Source organism: Octodon degus, unplaced genomic scaffold (genome assembly GCF_000260255.1).
Source record: "Octodon degus isolate 3935 unplaced genomic scaffold, OctDeg1.0 scaffold00020, whole genome shotgun sequence".
NCBI classification, from domain to species: Eukaryota; Metazoa; Chordata; class Mammalia; order Rodentia; family Octodontidae; genus Octodon; species Octodon degus.
In genome coordinates this window covers 9075708-9094236 of record NW_004524596.1, presented here as the reverse complement: position 1 = coordinate 9094236, position 18529 = coordinate 9075708, and the positions used below count along the sequence as shown (strand labels likewise).

Below are 18529 nucleotides of genomic sequence, written 5' to 3'. Positions count from 1 at the left end.
GAAGTAGGGTCAGACACAGCCAAGATGAAGACAATTGCTTTTTCAAGGAGAGTAGCTCCAGTGGTCCTCCACAGGGTGAAATCAAGCATGTGTGACCTCCCCACACTAAATTCCTTAAGCTTGCTTTTTATTTTCCCATCTATCTCCGATCCTCAGACACTTAGAACCACCATTTATTTAAATACGAAAAGCCAGAGATGGTCATGAGATCTATAACAGCACAAAAACAGGATTTTGGAGAAAACAGGTAAACACTGTCTAGAGTAAAGGTATTTTCATAGCTGTAATTTCTCCCCAGGTCCTTTCTTAGCCCTTTCCTCTGTACTCTACAAAACTTGGACTGATTCAACCAGCTTTCCCAACCCACCCTTATATTAGGTAGGAGACACATCAGAAGCACTAGCCTAGCCAGATGAGACTCACCATTATAATCAGCTTACTGATCAATAGATTGTGACCAATTTTCTGGCTACACCAGTCTAGCATTTTACTTGCAAAATGGTATGGTGTTTCTATATATTGCATCCACTCTTCCATGCACTAAGGAAAGCACCCATAGATTAATAGACTCACAAAAATGTATCTGAAAGTCAGGCTTGATTTTTACTGTAGTTTCTTCCTTCCTGGTTTGATTTCAGGACTTCAGTTTATCTTAAATGAAGATGCTTTATGCGATCACTCTCCTGGAGGATGGGTGCCTCTCCCAGGTGGTGACAGGGGTCTGCAATATGAAACTACTATGTGCTGCTCTTCGTTCTGTTTTGTCCTTCGTTCCATAGCATCCCTCCCCATGCTTTCTCATTCAACCCAATCAGAGATTTAATCCGCTTCCAGATTTATGTATACCTACACTTTCTAAAGTGCTTCCTCAGAGTAGACCATCTGAGCGTCCCTCACCTCAACTCCCTACTGTGCCCAATGGACAAATCAGAGTCCAGCCTTGGCCTATTTCCTCTGTCTCATTCCACTGAGATGGGCCATATTCGACCTATTGCATAACATCAGCTGCTGCTGCTAAACCACTGTTACCTGCTCTGCTTTGAAATTCTCATTGCTCCTATCTATTTAACAAAAATGAAAAGCAAGAAACTACTGTCATTTTATTCATGCTTTTAATCTTCCTAGATTTCATTTGTTTTCTCTCACCTACAGAGGAAATTTGGGGAAGGAGAATTGCATAAATGAAATTAGAGCAAGGTCCCCCTACTTACTTGGTTTTTACAAACCTAGACTAGAGAAAGAAAGCCAAATTCTTCTTTGGAATGTGCTAGGGAAGGGCTAGCAGGCTGAGTCTGCTAGTAGAGACTCAGTACTTTACTACTCCAGAAGTCACAATGCAAACTTTCTCAAAGAGTTTGAGTGATTGACCTAAAAGTAAAATTAATCCCAGTTGTCCATAATTCAAAAGTCATACTGACCTTTCTTTGTAAAACTGTGCCCAAGTGCAGTACCAGGGATCGAGCCCAGGTCCTTGCACTTAGAACACTGAGCTATCTTCCCAGCCCCAAGCTCTCTTTCTTGACAATGTGGTCTATCAACCTCCTACCACATACAAGACAGTATGTATTTAACACAGTATGTATCTATCTATCTAACTTCTTACATACATCAAGTTTTTTTCATTTTCTTCATTTGAACTGTTTGTTTGCTTGGTGTATTTTGCTTTGTACCTTTTCTCTCACTATCTTTTTTATTTTGGTTTTGTTTTTGCACAGTACTTGGTATAGAACTCAGGACCTTACGCTTGCCAGGCAAATGTTTATGCCACTGAGCTATCTCCCCAGCTCTTTTTGTTGACAACCACTTAAAGAAATTTCTGCCTGGGAAAACTCTACTCTTCCTTCCTGATTCAGCCTGATTACCACAGCCTCATGTGAAGTTTCCAGTCTTCTGCGCTCCTCCATTCAGCACCCAGGCTTAACCTTAGCGCAGTAAGAGGTTTGTGTCTTTGTTTCTGTGCCCGCCCCTCCTCTAGGCTGAATGCCTCCTCCTCTTTTCATCTTTGAAACCTCAGGCAGGGCTGACACATAATCAGATCCTTAACAAGAACTGTAGGTGGCTGGATAGAGTAGTATCCTGCAGGAACCTGCCGCGTTGCCGTTAAGTTCCTCTGGTGTTTTGCGATGATGTCCACACCAGGTGCTTGCTTCCCCTATGCACCATTCATTCTTTTTCCCCTTCATGAAGTCTGTACTAAGAATTCTTTTTTTATATATTTTCTGAAAATGTAGGCTGCCTTTTACTAAGTAATCAAAGAGGCTTTAGTAGGTTGACACAAGTTCAGAGTCAAACTTATGAGAGTAAGCACAGTTCAGCCTAGTCATAAAAATCTTAAGTGAACACTAGTGCCAAGTCGGTGCTCATTGTCACTGGAACACATGAGAAGGACATAACTGTGTCCTAGCCCTTGGAGACGTGGCTACTGTGGTACAGGGATGGCCCTGTCCAGTTTACATCCCGGGTCCAAAGGCTCAGCACTGTACTTTTATGGATTCCTTCCAGCCAGCCTTTCAGTATCTGTCTCACGACATCTGACTTCATGAAAGAAATTAAGTAAAAGCTATAAAGAGAATTTTGATTATTCTACAAACTCAAAGGTGACTCAATAGGAAAAAAAAATATTTTAGAACTATGAATGCTACACCAAGACAGGTTAATATAGAGAGGAAGATTCATAAATCACTGTCTAAAATTTTTCTATTCTGCACAATAAGAATTTAAAAAGTTATATTTTTGTTGGATTGACAGGATTTATTCAGAACAGACAGACCTGCCCAGGAGATGTACTACCAAGATTTCCTGATTACTCCATGTATTTCCATAATTAATATACGTTAAATCCAATTCTACATGATTAAAGTTATGGAAATGTTGAAATACAGTATGACATTTTCATAAATATTTAACAAGGTCCTTGTTCATGTTCTAGCCATTGATTGTGTCTGCTTTTTCAATTTCCAAAGACTTAAGTTACATCAACACAAAATACAACAGTGAAAGAAGATCCGTGTCAGATACTATTGCCTTCCCACTCACAGAGAAAACTTTTATGTTCTAAAATGAATATTTTATTCGCCTTTATGCTCCATGTATATTTTAGAAGGAAACTGCAGATGTTTTAGTTTACTGGGAATATTGTTAGAGTAGAGATCCCCAAGTTTCCCCAGTTGCAAACTGAGAAGATCATGATAAGGAAATCATCATACATTTGATAGTGCTTTAAGTTTGAAAAATTCTTTGGTACATATTGTTCATTATATTAGCAATTAAATTAAATTAACAATTTTATCTTGTTTTATACTTGATGCAATCGAAATTTCAAGAAAGTGATTTGACAAAATCATGCTGTTGACACCTGCAAGTTGGTATCACAAATGAAAACCTCGCTCGCCTGTGTCCCTTCATTCTGTATAATCCCCTGAGTAAAATTACAGGCTTTTTATAAAATGTGCAAAATAACAAAAATCCTAAAAGCAGTAACTTTTCTCAGTAAGAAGACATCAATGTCGAAAGCCAATGTAATGATTAAGATTTGATCTTGGAGTGCTAACGGAACTGTATGACCCATTGTACAACAAACATTTTTAACATTGCAGAGTTGCCTGCTCACTTTCCCCTACAATCAATGAGTACTTTAAATGCAGCTCATCAGAAAGAAGCCTGTAATTAATCTGAGAATTGCTCACCAAGTGCTTTCTCACTGTGTTTGGTCCGGTGGTTCAATTTTGTTAAGCAATGTCATTATTTGCATTCTGTAAACCTGCTCTGCTTCTATAAAGCCTAACTTGGGAAAAACTTCCATTAAAAACAAGAAACATAAAAGAGAAAATAAGCAAAACACATTTTTACTTCAAAACCAATAAAATCTATTCTGTTTGGGGTTCATTTTAATTTTAAACTTTAAATTACTTGTATCAGTAAATAGCTAAATTGCTTTCTTGCTAATTTTGTCTTGTGATGCCTACCTATAAAGTGCCTTGAGTCCCCTCCTATTAAGAATATGAGCTACAAAATGATAACTGCTTGATGTAATTTTAAACTCTATGAAATACCCAGCAAAGATGTAAGCAACCAAATAAGTGCTATGGTGAAGTTCGCTAAGATTCCATAGTGCACCATCATGTTTTGAAGATGGAAAGACAGAAGCAGAGAGCTGAGGGCACGCTAAGCCCTGGCGTACTTCATTGGTAACAATTTTTGATTCATAGTCTATATAAGTTCTAATTCTTACATAGTGATTAGATATTCCAGATGGTTTTCACCATACAGAGGCTCACTAATTCAGCATACGTACAGGCTTGCCACATCGGTGAAAAATAGATCCCCTCCATAATTATCCCTTATGAATTAAGAAAATGGGAGCTTCTTTAAATGTTGAAGTATATTTTCTGAGTGGACGATAAAGATGTGCACGTTTATGTGCACATGCACACGCGCGCGCATGCGCACACGCACACACACACACACACACACACACACACATTGATCCTTTCCACTCAATGCAGATTGCCAGCTTCCTGAAATTTGACCATGAGTTGACAAGGGCTGGCAAACCATGATTCTAGTCAAAGAAGGAAGCAGACAGAGATTGCCAAGTGCGGTGCCAAGGATGCTTGGGGATGCTAATAAGATGGTGGAAGTGAGTTTTGGCTGACCATTGTTTTACCCTGAATGTTTATTTGGTGCTTCTATAGATGCTGCAGATTTGTTGCAGATGAAAGACTTTGGGCCATGATAAACATGGGCATCCCTACTCAGGGAAGCACGCATTTCCATTTCATGAAATTATCTTTTTAGATTTATAAAGCATCTCTAAGCACAATTGACAGTGTTGAAATAGCAGTGAGCTACTCCCATGTATTTTCTTCTGATGTGAGTGCAAGTTTGCACTTAATAAAAGGGAGCGGAAGTTGTAAGAAGAGTGGCAAACTCAGCAGCACCAGAGAAGTAAAACCCTAGGAGCACAGTAGAGGAAGCAAATAGTGCACATGAACTCAGAGTCTGTAGACGAGTTCTAATCTTGATTCTGGCATCCACTACCTTTGAGATTTTAGCTAATTCATTGAGTTTCATTTTGCTTAGATGAACAATGAAATGTTAACAGGGATGTTTCAATGAGTTGAGAGGGTTTGTTTCCATCTAGACCGGAAAGCAGAGGATTTGGGCTGAGAGCGGCTGAGCAGCAGGAGAAATGGTGAGTGCTGCTTTGGTGACAGGCCTGGAGATGGGTGACTGTAGAAGGACACCAAGTGTGTGTATCTGCAAGTGACATAGTGAGAGGAATTAGTTCCAAGAACAAATGTGAAGCTTAAATCGTCAGAATAGCATCTAAGGAAACAACGTTGGAAGGCAAAACTTGGAACTTTTCTAGCAAAATGAGCAAATAGTTCAGTAATGTCCAATGAGAGAGTTTCTTCTTTTCAAAAATGAACATATAAATTTTCAAATTACAGGATTGGACAAGAACTTCCAGAAAAGCCATAAGGAAGACAAAGAAAAAGGTTACCATGGACAACAAGTCTAGGCTAGGATTCATGTGAATATTGTAGGCAAAATAAAAATCCACCTCTAAAAAAGGACTAATCGCAAGTTCACCCATAGAAAAATGTTAGAAGCTCTTCATACTTTTGGCAGTTTAATTGAAGCTAAAATTAACATTGTCAAATTTCACTTTGAGAGAAGCCCGATGTTTCGATCCTTGGTCACAGAGTCTCCCTGCTCAGAGAAGCAGTCATCCATGACCTCTAGTGGAGAGGTTCCAAGTGATGTCCTTTTTTTTTTTTTTTTTTGGAGGAACTGGGGATTGAACTCAGGTCCTTGCACTTGCCAGGCAAGTGCTTATTCTACTGAGCCATCTTCGTGGCCCCAACGGGTGATGTCCTTTCACTGCTTCTGTGTTCTCAGGTTCTCAACAGTGAATGGTTGTCTGCTGCAATATCCATGAAGTGCTCTGAGAACATTGCACATTATCCTGAAGCAATTCACATTATATTTAATTGTATTTCATGAAGCAAAACACCCTACAAAATACAAACTTGTTAATGCAAACTGTTGTTCAGGCTGGAAGCTTATGATGCTTTGTATAAACTAGGAGATACTAAGCCTTTCACAATCAAGCTTAATTTTGTTTTAGTTAGCAGGGAAAGGAAGAAACCAGTGAAATAACACTGAAAATTGTATTGCAAAACAAAAAGTTTATGGCTTGTATGTCTGTGAGCTTACATCTTGATATCAGTATGTTGAGTGTACTGAAATATTTCATCCTCTATTATTTTCCCTTGACCTTTATAATGATAGTAATAGTAATAATGATAATGATAAGAACAAATAGTGGTAGCTGTCACTTATTGAGTGCTTGCTATGTACCAGGTCTTTATCTGTTTTCTCATTTAATCTTTTCATGCCCTCTACAAGCAATCTGTGATGTAGATTTTCACACATTAGGAAACTAAGACTTGATTGAAGTCATTAGTATGACTGCCTGTGAGTTTTGCCATTGTATTTTAGGTCATCTTACCACTCCCATTTGAGGGAATTCCTCTTGACATGGGAATATTTGAAGCACGTTTTGTATGAATGCACTCGGAGAGAACTTGAGTTGTCCCAGTATTTTTGTGGCTATGGAAATGGGGAGTAGAGGAAAGAAAGCTGTTGAATTTGAAGATGTGAGAAAGACCAGCTGAATTATTGGTCTTCTGTTTTTATGCTGACTTCTTTCTTATAAAGACACTTCTAGTATATTATAGTTACTGTACAGTAACAATATAAAAGTGGGTCCTTTTGTTATTTTCCTTAAAAACTCTAATTTCTACAAAAATAATTGACAATAGAAGAAGAACCAAAGAGAAATAATCTTGGAAAAGCCTAATGGCAACCCAAAATGTTCAAAATAATCAGAATGCAGAGGGTCTTTTCAAAAGATGGAAAAATCAAGAGTCTCTTTGAAATCTAATGAATCGATTTAATTTTAACTTCCTACAAAGTTAGCGACAAGTTTGGGATAGTGCTGATAACATTTTCTAAAGTGAAACCAACAATGCTGTATGTGTTTATTGTATAGAAGAATATGCTCTTCACCCAAGTACTCTTTTTTGAGGGGGAGGGTCTACTGGGAGTTCAGGGTCTCACTACTAGGTCGGACTTTAGTGATCTGCCTCTTTACAGCCTCCCAAGAGCTGGGATTACAGGCTGAGCCACCACGCCCAGTATCAATTGCTGTTTCAGTGCGCCCCTGGGGCAGGGCCAGCATGGCAGGCCCAGGGATCAAACCCCTGCCCCTGCTCCTGCTTGCAGATGCTTGAATCCACTGAGCCATTTGGCCAGCCCCTGCCCCAAGTACTCTTAACATTTCCCTCAACTTTGAGAAATTCATTAAAACAATATTTTCTAGAGAATTTCTGTTCAAGGAATACAGCTGATATCACACATTATGGATAAATATGTAGTCTTAAGACTATGTTAAGGATAAATAACCTTGGCAGAGCTTATGCTCTTTGCATCTTTGAGCTCTAGATCCTGTACTTGGATATCATATGCCATAGGTGTAGTCAAGAGCTATGCGTAAGAGTGAATTTGTGGCTGTTCTTGACTGCTCCATTGTCTATTTCCACTCCAACTTTATGGCCTTCTACAAAATGACCTTTGTGGTAATTAGTTGAGCAGGCCATTAAGAACTGCAAAATTAGCCACAACTTTTCAATAATAACAGTAGTACCTAAAACTGTATAGCCTGTGATTAAATTATGTTTTTATGCAGTAATTAATTTATCTTTGCAACAACCTGTGAGGTTTATTATTTATTTGATAAATGAATAAACTGGATGTCCTTTGCTCATCACCGCACTGTGAGCACTGTATCACTATGCAGTGAGTTTTATTAATCCCATTTGGTAAATTATAGCATTGATGTTTGGAAAGTTTCTAGACTTGGCCCAAATAACCCAGCTATAAAGTCAGAAGCCAAGTTATGAACCCAAATAATTGCAATTTCAATCTAGTATTCTTGCCATTTCAAACATGGACCAATTAATTTAAGTCACAAAGTATTTATTTCTCTGTAACCAGCTTTTAAGTAATAAGAAAACAAAATGATCCTGTCCCAGAGTCTCTCATCAATGATATAAAATGTTGGTACAAATAGTATGAAAAGCATTTTGTTCTTATTTGGAACACTTACTGGTGTGGCAGGGGGGCATTTTGGTCACTTACAGAAAATGAAAACAAACACAATAATGTTTTCTCTCTGTCCCTTTATTTCCCTAACACCAGATCCTCAAGCACCTCATCAATGTATTCTTGAAAGAGAAAAAACTAGTTTAAAATTTGCTAAGAATTTAAACCAAGTGATACTAAGACAGCTCACAGCAAGCTTATTCTTCGTAAGTAGAGAAAAGTAATTGCCAAAGGTGAGCTAAAGAAGGCCTGAGGTGGGGGCTGGGGAAACAGCTCAGTAGAATAAGCACTTGCCTGGCAAGTGCAAGGACCTGAGTTCAATCTCCAGTTCTGAAAAAAAAAAAAAAAAAAGAATGCCTGAGGTGATGAGGAAACAGTCCCTTGCTTTCTAAGGGCACATGACCTGTGATTATAGTCCCTTCCTGTCCTTTGCTTTTGCAACAAATACAGTGAAGGAAATGCTGCTTCTGAGAATTTCATAAGACTTTCCGCTGGGGGGCAGGGGGGCCTGCCAAACAAGCTAAGCAGAGCATGGCAAAGCAGGACGTCACCACCCTTCACCTTGGAGGAAATGGCTGGCATCTGTGAGCATCCAAGGGAGAACAATGGAGGGAGGGTCAGGGTGGCAGACAGACACAGCAGCAGCACCCATTTTGGTGTGAACAGTTTCCTCTGTCTCGCGGCAGGCAGCGCCCCAGTTTTCTTTCTGTTGTGGCGGCACTAGCAAGATTTGAAACTGCTTCCTGAAAATGCTTCGACAGTCTCACAATTTCTTCTCCACTCAAACGGCCTTGTAGGAGGACTAGAATTTTTTCTAAAGCCTGTTTTCTAAAAAGTGATAAAATTCACATATCATAGAATGAAGTCCATTTAAAATATACAATTCAGTGGGTTTGAATACGTTCTCAGAATTACACAACTATCACCAAAATTAATTGTAGAATACTTTTACCACCCTCAAGTGAAATTCCATACCCCTTACCAGGCACTGCTAGTCCTCATTTACCCTAAAAATTCTAGTTCTAGACAAACACTGGTCTACTTCATCTCTGGACTTACCTATTCTGGACATTTCATATAAATGTAATAATATAAAATATGTAATCTATCTGTTAGGCTTCTGTCATGTAGCATAATGTTTTCATGGTTTTTCCATGTTGTAGTATATACCAGTACTCATTTCTCTTTTTTTGTTAAGCAATATTCAGTTATGTGGATATATCCCAATTTGTTTATTTACTAATAGATGTTGGGCAATTGGGTTGTTTCTAACTTTTGACTATTATGAATACTGCTGTTATTAATGTAGTGTGCAGGTTTAGATGTGAACATGTTTTTAATTTTCTTTGGCACAAACCTTGAAGTGGACTTGTTGGGGCATATAGTAACTCTTTTTAAACCTTTGAAAACTTTTCAAGTGCAGATTTTGCCTCATTTTACATTCCTACTGAAAGTGTGAGAGGGTGCCAATTTCTCTACATTCTCGCTGACACTTGCTATTGTCTGTTTTTTGATTGCAGCCATCCTAGTGGGTATGACTTGGTGTCTCTTTGTGGCTTGGACTTGCATTGGCTCAGTGCCTAATTACGTAGAGCACCTTTTCATGCATTTGTTGGTTCAGTTCATCTTCTTTAGAAAAATGCCTGTTCAGTGTCTCTGCCCATTTTTGGTCAAATCTGTCTGTTTTTGAGTTTTAATCATTTATGCTAAAACTTTTCATATCAGGTGTATTGTAGATCAGATTGCAAACTCATCTTACCTCATGTCACCATTTTATGGCCAGGGAAGTTGCTAGGTGTGGTCCATCCTGGGTCACTTATCTCTTGAGTGTGAGAGGACAGGGGCTGACATGGGGAAGTTTCCAGTTCCACCCAGATGGCCTTTCATAACGAGTTTCAGAAGCTCTTGGGCCAGTGGATAGAGGGATCGCTATTCCCTGAGGCAACTTCACTTCTGTAGCAATTGACATCCTTAATTTTGCCAACTCTCCAAAAATAACCACTGTTGGGTAAACACACATCACCAGAGTTCCTATCACTTTGTGGAGAAGAAAATTACTCTGCACAAGTGTCAACTATTCTGCCTGAATGCAAAGGGTGTTTTCTCACTTAGGCTATTAAGGTTGCCTGCTGAGACCAGCACTTCCTGAAGTAGAAAACAGCAACTTTTTCTACACTGTCTAATCCAGAAAACAACATGAGTGAAGGACAAAGCAACTTGTTTCTCTCTCAATTCAATTTAAATTGCTAATTAGATCTAAAGTTCGGTTGTGATCATGACATGCTCACAGTTCCATTTGTTCTTTGATACATTTCTTTCAAAAACCCTGCCACACATTCCCGTGTACCTAAGCCAGGTCCCAACTCTAACTACACATCCTGAAAGTCTCATAAACCTTACTCACATGGCCTCTCCACAGCCGGAGTGCTTGAATTCGCTGATCTGGAGTGGGCTCAGGCACCCACTTGTTCAGTATGCAACTCGCCCCTGTCTGAAACACAAATCCATCTCCCACTAGCATGTTACTCTATTATTTAACTTAATGTGAGAACCCACTTGTTATCAGTGCATCTCAGACTTTAACCCACCTAGAGGTCAGCTGAGGATTTTGTGAAAGTCTACATTCTGATTCTACAGGTCAGGACCAGCGCCTGTGAGTTTCCATTGATGTATGGCAGTCCAGAGTGTAGCAGGGCCTCGCAGAGCACCTATGTACATGTTCCTCAGACTTTTCAGTGAAACCGCTTTTCCCTCAGGATTTAACTTTCAAGGCAACCAGCAATATGATATGTGCTGCAGTCCTTTCAAAAGTAAAATGGAAATTCTGTCTTTGTTCAGTCTTTTTGCAATATACAGGCAAAATAATCAATTTCTACATTAATTTAAAAATCCTTGAAAGTGATCATAAAAGTATTACACAGTTGAACAAATAGGGGAGCTGGGAGCAGACTGTGGGGCACACACTGGAAAGTCCTGGTCCTTGGGACCAGTGATCGGAGCTTATCTTGTGACCTCAGAAGCTACTGAGTCATTGTTTCTCTGTGAGCTATAAGCAGTAAGAATCATTATGGGGTTGTTAGGAAACTCCCCCAAGAATCAAGAAATGTGAAGTGTTCACCATTTCCCTGCCCTTTGAGTAGGACTAAAGGAAAGGTGAATCTTTCTAAAACAACTCCATAAAAAGCCATCCCAGCATCTAACTACAGGAATCCTCACTAAAATCGTTTTGTGTGAGGATTTAGAAGAGTCTTGTCATTAATCCTCCAACTCATCTTTTTTTTTTCCTTCTCTTTTCAATATTAAGAGTGGTCTCAGGGAAAAGAAACCACAGAACAAATTGAGGCTTAAACTGAAAAGTGAGACCAAGATACCACTTCAGGTTAATGATGAGAGACTAACACAAATTTTGGAGAGCTGTACATTCAGCTTCCACTAATAAAGCCTTGTCTTTTCTTCCCCAGAGTTTGGGGCACCTCCAGAGATAGGGCCTCCTTGTTAGTCTGTTTGAAGGGCTTGGGTTCTTTGAAACCTATCAGATTATAGAGAGACTGAGAAATGCCATATGGCTTTAACTTTGACATCATGACATGAAAGGTACTGCTAAGATGAAAAAGAATGATCTGTATTTTTCCACTAAATAGATAGATCTTTCTTAACTAAATTCTTTATTTTCCTCTTGAAATGGAATCAAAATTGGATCATACAAATTTTGGCTATATGTATTGAGAAATAGTGAACCTTATAAGATTTGTAACTCCCTAGCTATAAAATGTAATTTTGTACTACATCATTAACTTTAAGTAGTTACATAAAAAATCAAGTGAGTTTTTTTTACCTTCTTTATAATAGTCATGGTAGTTGAAATTTTCATGATACCAATGTCTTTCCTATCAGTGCAATAGTAACATAGCAGTTATAGTTTAAGCTCTACATCTACCCAGCTGTTCCAGTCTTTTGTTGTTGTTCTAGCTTGTGAATTTAAAGAAATAAGAGCCACCTGAATACTTCCCGTTGGTGAAATGGAAGAGCCAAGAGGGATCTGTTGTCAGGGAGATGGAGTCCTTGTGATGGGTGTGACAGCAGAGCAGACTGGAGGACCTCCAGGTTCCCCCCAAGATGATAATCGCTGTAGAGCTTGGAGGGCCCAAGACATTCAGCTTGTGTTCCTGGAGTCTTCACCAAATGAACCCTGTCTTGTGTCACGGCCCTTGTGGTAGAAGAAGTGGCAGCAGGATCTTCATTCATTAGGCCCTATTAAAAAAAAAAATACAAGGAAGATGCATCAAAGATAAGCTCCTTTCAAACTGACATTGGTCAATTTCACCTTTGCTTGAGGAAAAATATATAGTTTTGTTCTTGCGCCAAAAGTGAGCATTACAATGCCCCTGGTTGTGCCCCTCTTCATTTAGAGGGCTACCTAACAAAGGTTGACGTTATCCTGCCACTTGTGATTGACTGAAATGTTTCCTATTAATAGCATTTCTGTACAAGAAAAGCTAGATCAATATATAATGGCTCCTCCTTTCAGGGGCATTATTGATTCAATCACTAATGATTTTGAAATGATATGCTATTATGCAAATGTCATCTATTTTAAATGTCTTTACAAGGCACCTACAAATGTACTTCTTTCCCTTCATCTTTCATTTTTGTGACCATAGTTGTTATATACTCAAACATTTTCTGAGGATCGAGACCCTAGTGAGCAAGGATACTGTAGTGATTTAAAAAAAATACTTTGTTATGTAAATTGTATGGGGATGTGTAGCTCTTATTTCTCATACACCTCAGCTACTCAGCATATAGGATTTCCTATAAGCTAGTACAATATTTAAAGACTGACTTCTTTGGTAGTCTCAGAAGACAACATGCAAACATCTTTGGGTTGTTTCTATTTATTTGTTTCTATTTATGTTGACCTGTGGGAATAAAATTGGTACTAATCCTATGCAAACACTCATCCCATTAACAAGGCCACTCCAGCCAGCCAGCCTGTACTTTCTAGATTTCTACAGTGCCATAAAATATGTGACAAGGTGTGGACTGTACTGGGACTATAAAATGGAGAAATAAAAAGTCAGATTGTTAAGTAACCCAAGAAGGAATGTTGCAGCATGAAGCTCTCACAAAGGGTGTGTTCCAGTTTGATGTTCCAGGAAAAGCTTTGAAAATGAAAGTTGGGCTGAGGAGAGCACCGTGGATCTCCTGGTGCACCTTATACTTCCTGCCCTTGGTCTGGTGAGGCTGGCCACTGGGAGAGATGTCCTATAACTAAAGTTTAAGATTACAAGACTATAAATTAGAAAAGTCTCAGTTTTTGATAACATAGAGATGTTTGCTGGGCTTTTATAGGATAACTTTGATGGACATTTTAACATCAAATTCAGTTCTGAAGTAGTGCACTCATCAACCACACACATATCTCATGCATATCTGGCCTCTTACACTGCTTCTATTTTTTAACTTTTTTCAGATGAGGAGAAACAATTGAATATTCCTGTTTAGTCAGGTCAGGCTGGTATATTTCTATATGTTCAAAATAAAGAGGTAAATGTCAGAAAGTAACTCTAAGCATTAGGAGACAATTATTCACTCTATATGTGTAATTGGACTTTCTCATACTGTTGGTAGCTTTGCAAATATCTACACTAAAATCAATACATTTTGCTTAAGTCATTCTAATGTTTAGTCCCCTAGTTGTTCTTCTCATGTTAGTCTTTGAGGGCAGAGCTGAGATGTAAAGAAGAGAGACTTTCATGAGCTCCAATTCCTTGACAGTAAGAAATTGGGCTGTCAGCATTATATACCTTTTGCTGCGTTAAGAGACTACATTGTGTGGGCTTCCAAAAGACAGAACCAACCATGTAATCTCATTTCTAGATTGCTGAGTCAAGAAATGAAGGCACAGACACTTAACTTTAGCAGCTGGGAAATCCAGGGCACCAAAAGCAGTCGTAATTCTGCTTTCTTCCTAACAGTAAAAACAAAACAACAACAAAAAAGCAATGATCTTTAGCATGCATAGACTTAAAGGAAGTTTGATGACTTTGACCCATGAAATAAAAACAAGACTGTAAGTCAATTTCCTTCTAGAATATCTAGAAAACTCCGCCAAATTAAAGAATGTTAATGCCATTAAATATTTGAGTCTATAAAAGCATATTTTATCAAACACTTTCATCAGGAGTGCTGTGACCTATGTCACTGAAAGTTTTGTTTGTTTTCAAAGAAAAATCAGCATTTCTGGGAGGCCCTGAGTAAGCTATAATTCCTGAAGTGTTTATCTAATTAAAAATCAAGATCAGATAGATGTACTTTCAGTTATGAAGGAAGTTTACTGGAAGTTGGGATTTGCATGACATTAGAATTTTCCCTACCCACATTCCAGTCACCCGCACCCATAGGACCTTAAGGCATGGATTATAGAAAGGATTCTTACTGAAAATGGCACTTGTTTGCCAGTGGAGTTGAAGGCAGTGTGAATGGCATGTTTACTGAGAAGTAAAGCTTGACTTTGGGAGGGCTGAAAATAGCCACCATATCCTGAATCTCCCCCTCCCCAACTCGGGACACTGTGACCCCACTTTCAAAATAGCTCTCTCAAGGTCACAGCGCCCATCTGTAGACAGGCAAGTAAAATATGAACAACTTCCTGTTTTGATCTAGGTGGAAAATCTGATGAACCTAATGAGTTAGATTCGAGGCCATGGGTAGAGTAAGATAAAAGATTTTATACTTTTATGATGCTTTGCTATATTTATTATTTTAACAAAATCTCATGATAAAAATACTGTGTTGGGAAATGTAATAGAGCACAATGAGAGGAAAATGACCTCTGTTAACATTTCATTGCAATTTATTGTTATGTTTTAAAGGAGTGAACTTAGACAATTAAAGGGCGTAACTCAGACACTTCAGTGATTAAGACATGTACTAAAAAACATAACTTTTTTCTTTCCTAATGATTGTGATCTGTGTTTTTTCTGCTTTTCCTTCTCAATGATGATGGCAAATGTATTAGTCCTGAATACTTTGTCTAAATTAATTCTCCGGCCCCAGCAAGGGAGCTGCACTCTGGGCAACCTCTCTGATCTTTCAGGCCTATCTGATACCCAGTCTTGCAGAAACTCCACAAAGTACTGACGTTTCTCAATTGTGGTTTGTCCAGGCTGTGTTAACCTTGCTTTCCTCTGCGTTCCTGTGTTCCTTCTTTTTTCCTCTTCCCCTTGGTCGTCAATTTCTATTCTTCTCTGTTTCAGCAAAACAATATCAGTCAAGGTAATTGATGATGAGGAGTATGAGAAAAACAAGACCTTCTTCCTTGAGATTGGAGAGCCCCGCCTGGTGGAGATGAGTGAGAAGAAAGGTGGGGTGGCTGCTCCAGGGCTGAGCCCGACAGCTTCTGCTGGCCTGTGCTACCCTGGATGCCTGCACTCTTCAGAACATGACACTACACACGCATCCCTCCACCTATGTAACAGGGCATAGCTCTCACGCCAGGGTGTGGTGGGCTGGGGCTGAAGCTACATCAACTTATGACGGCCACTGTGCCCATTCCAAGCCTGTTAGACTACTTTTCAGTACATCAGTACTACTTTTCTTTATTTCTCAGAAAGTTGGTACACTTGTCTTGTCATGCTATGTGACAATGCAGCCGACTTCCTAATTTGCCGTCGTGACTTGGGGCACCTTTTGACCATCCATCTGAGCAGGAAGCATTTGTGCAAGGGATACGGTGGTCCATCGAATTAACAGGGGCTGGCTGAGAGCACCCAAGATGCCCTTTTACATACTTCAGGAGGTCCATGTGGTGCCAGTTCTCCATCCGTAACATCACAGTGACATCCAGCCTGGTGGACATCTACCGCATGCGCGTGTGACTCCAACCATGTGTTTTGCCTTTGTCTTGTGTTCCCACAGGAAGATCATTACCATTAGAATATTTGACCGTGAGGAATATGAGAAAGAGTGCAGTTTCTCCCTTGTGCTTGAGGAACCAAAATGGATAAGAAGAGGAATGAAAGGTGTGAGAGTATTCAAAGACATACCAGCGAGAAATTGTACTCTTCTCTCTCCGTGTCTCCCTACTCTCACACTTACCTCTCTCCTCTTCCTCGGCTTCCCAGTACTTAACACCATTGCCTCTGAAACTTTAGCAGCTTCGTTTCCCTTCCCTAATTCACAAGTGCACCAAGCAATGCGCATTTTCTTCAAAAAATGCTGACTAACCTTGATTGCAACAAGATTTAACAAGGATTCAAAGAGATTTCTGTAATTAAGAAAGGCTGGCATAAAAATAAAAAACAAAACATGGATTTAGTTTTTTACTACTTGGGGTTTGTTTTAAAATGTGGCTGCAACTATTAAATCTCCCCCCCAAGTGTTAGCGATGAACACTTTATTATTTTGTCAATTACACCTCAAAGAAGATGGAAAGAAACAGTACTTAATATCAATTAGTAATAGCATATAAGAGGAAATTTCAGAAGAAAATCGTTAGGCTTTTTTAGAGAATTCTGTGTTTAAAAGGAATGAGGACAAAGATCCTTAAAGAGTAGATTTGTTAGTATTCTAGTGCTTATTTTGATGTGATGTTTTTCATATCATCAAATCTGACAATTAAAAGGATCCATCTATATGACATCACCTTCAGGTCAGTTTTCTTTAGTTAGAAGGTTTTAGTCCTTCAGTAAGAATTTAATCTTTACCTATGGCCTATTCAGCCTTATACTCCAAACTATTTTGAGCTTTATAGAATTAATAAATGTTTAAGATGTACAGTAAAATTAAAAATATAAACAGTGGTATCCTTGTAAGTAGACTTTGTTGGTTCATCATAAGAGTTAGAAAATATTTGAAAAAGAGCTAGTTTTCTTTCCTACCTGATTTTCTATATTATAGCCTATATTTCATAAGAGAGGAAACACATTTTATGTCAGGTTTACAAACAATCTTATATTCAGGATTGTTCTAGAACTTCCTTCATTATCCTCTCACAGTGGTCACTTTAAAGAAAATCCTGCTAATTTAATTAATATATGTAAAATGAGCATACTGTATTTTAATGGCTTGCTGATTATACACAGTTAACGAGAGTAATATAGGCAATAATTTCATAGACTATATTGCAAGGAACTTACACTTTTGCAAGAAAAAATAAAACATTGTCGAGTGTGGTGATGCATGCCCGTAACCTCAGCATGCAGGAGGCTGAGGCCAGAGGATCACTGTGAGTTTGAGCCCGGCTTGGGTTACAGAGCAAGTTCACGGACAGCTGAGCTACGTACTGAGACACTCTGAAGAAGCCAATAAACAAATAAATAAATCATAAAATAAATTACACAGGACTAACTCCTATGTAGATCCAACATTTGAGGGAATTGAATCTTGTATTTATGAGAATTCTCTACCTTAAGGGTTCACTAGGAGTCTTTCAAAAGTGCACATCTCTGAGTTAATCAAGTCCACAGTGGCAACAGGGGCTTCTGGAATGATAGAATGAAGAGTGGAAAGAAGGGCACTTGCCGTGGTTTTCAAGCTGCTTGTTTAATAAGCTCCATGGGCAGTAAAGGAAGGAAAAGACACTCCAGAAAAGTGTGCTGCTGTTTTACAAAGCTGGGGTCAAAACCACTTCACTGACATCCAGGAAAAAGCACTTAATTCTAAAATGATTCCTCCAAAGAGGAAAGAACAGCCTTATATCTCAAGGAAGAGCACCATGGATATGGTTCTTTCAGCTGTCCTTTTAGTAAAATATGTTCTTGTGTAAAAGCAAATTAAAATTCTTTGACAGCACCAAGGAGTTTTGAAACAAGTGGTTTCCCATCACTATAAATAAAATTACTGACTTAGGCTAGAAATGACCTTAGAGGATCATTTCACTACCTGGAAAGTAGAAACTAGCCTGAACGTGTACATGTAACCTTCCCTTCTACAACAGCAGAAGTAATTTGTTCAGTACCTTTAACCAAGTAGCTTTTCCAAATCAAAGTGCTTCAGCCCAGTCTAAATTTCAATGGTATAATCTAAAAGACAGTTACATGTGCATACTCCACCTTCCCCGCCCTGTCAGTTTCTGGGGAGCTGTCTGCCCCCTAGAAGCATTCTAGCTGTCCAACACTGCTCAGAAGTCACCTGTAAGGACAAGCATGTAAGCATCAATTCCTGCCCCTCCTATGGTTCAAGAATTTTTTTAAGGAAGCAAATGTTGGGGCCAACATATCATCTAAATAGCATGTCCAAAGAGACAGGGGAGAAAGGGAGAGAGGGAGAGAGGGAGAGAGACAGAGACAGAGAGAGAGAGAGGGAGAGAGGGGGAGAGAGAGAGAGAGAGAGAGAGAGAGAGAGAGAGAGAGAG

General features: G+C 39.0%; 1 protein-coding gene across 8 annotated transcripts in view; it reads left to right on the top strand.

Annotated features, from left to right (window-relative positions):
• The window catches only part of Slc8a1 (solute carrier family 8 member A1), a 401459-nt gene that overhangs the window by 309859 nt on the left and 73071 nt on the right, over positions 1 to 18529 (top strand). For 5 of the 8 annotated variants that reach the window (XM_023711223.1, XM_023711222.1, XM_004627638.3 and 2 more), the window contains one exon: positions 15432 to 15538. In XM_023711223.1, the coding sequence (XP_023566991.1) occupies positions 15432 to 15538 (107 nt within the window). Of the gene's footprint in view, positions 1 to 5090; positions 5097 to 5250; positions 5254 to 15431; positions 15539 to 16092; positions 16197 to 18529 lie in introns of those variants that run through there. The other 3 variants (XM_004627644.2, XM_004627647.3, XM_023711226.1) reach the window with 2 other exon arrangements.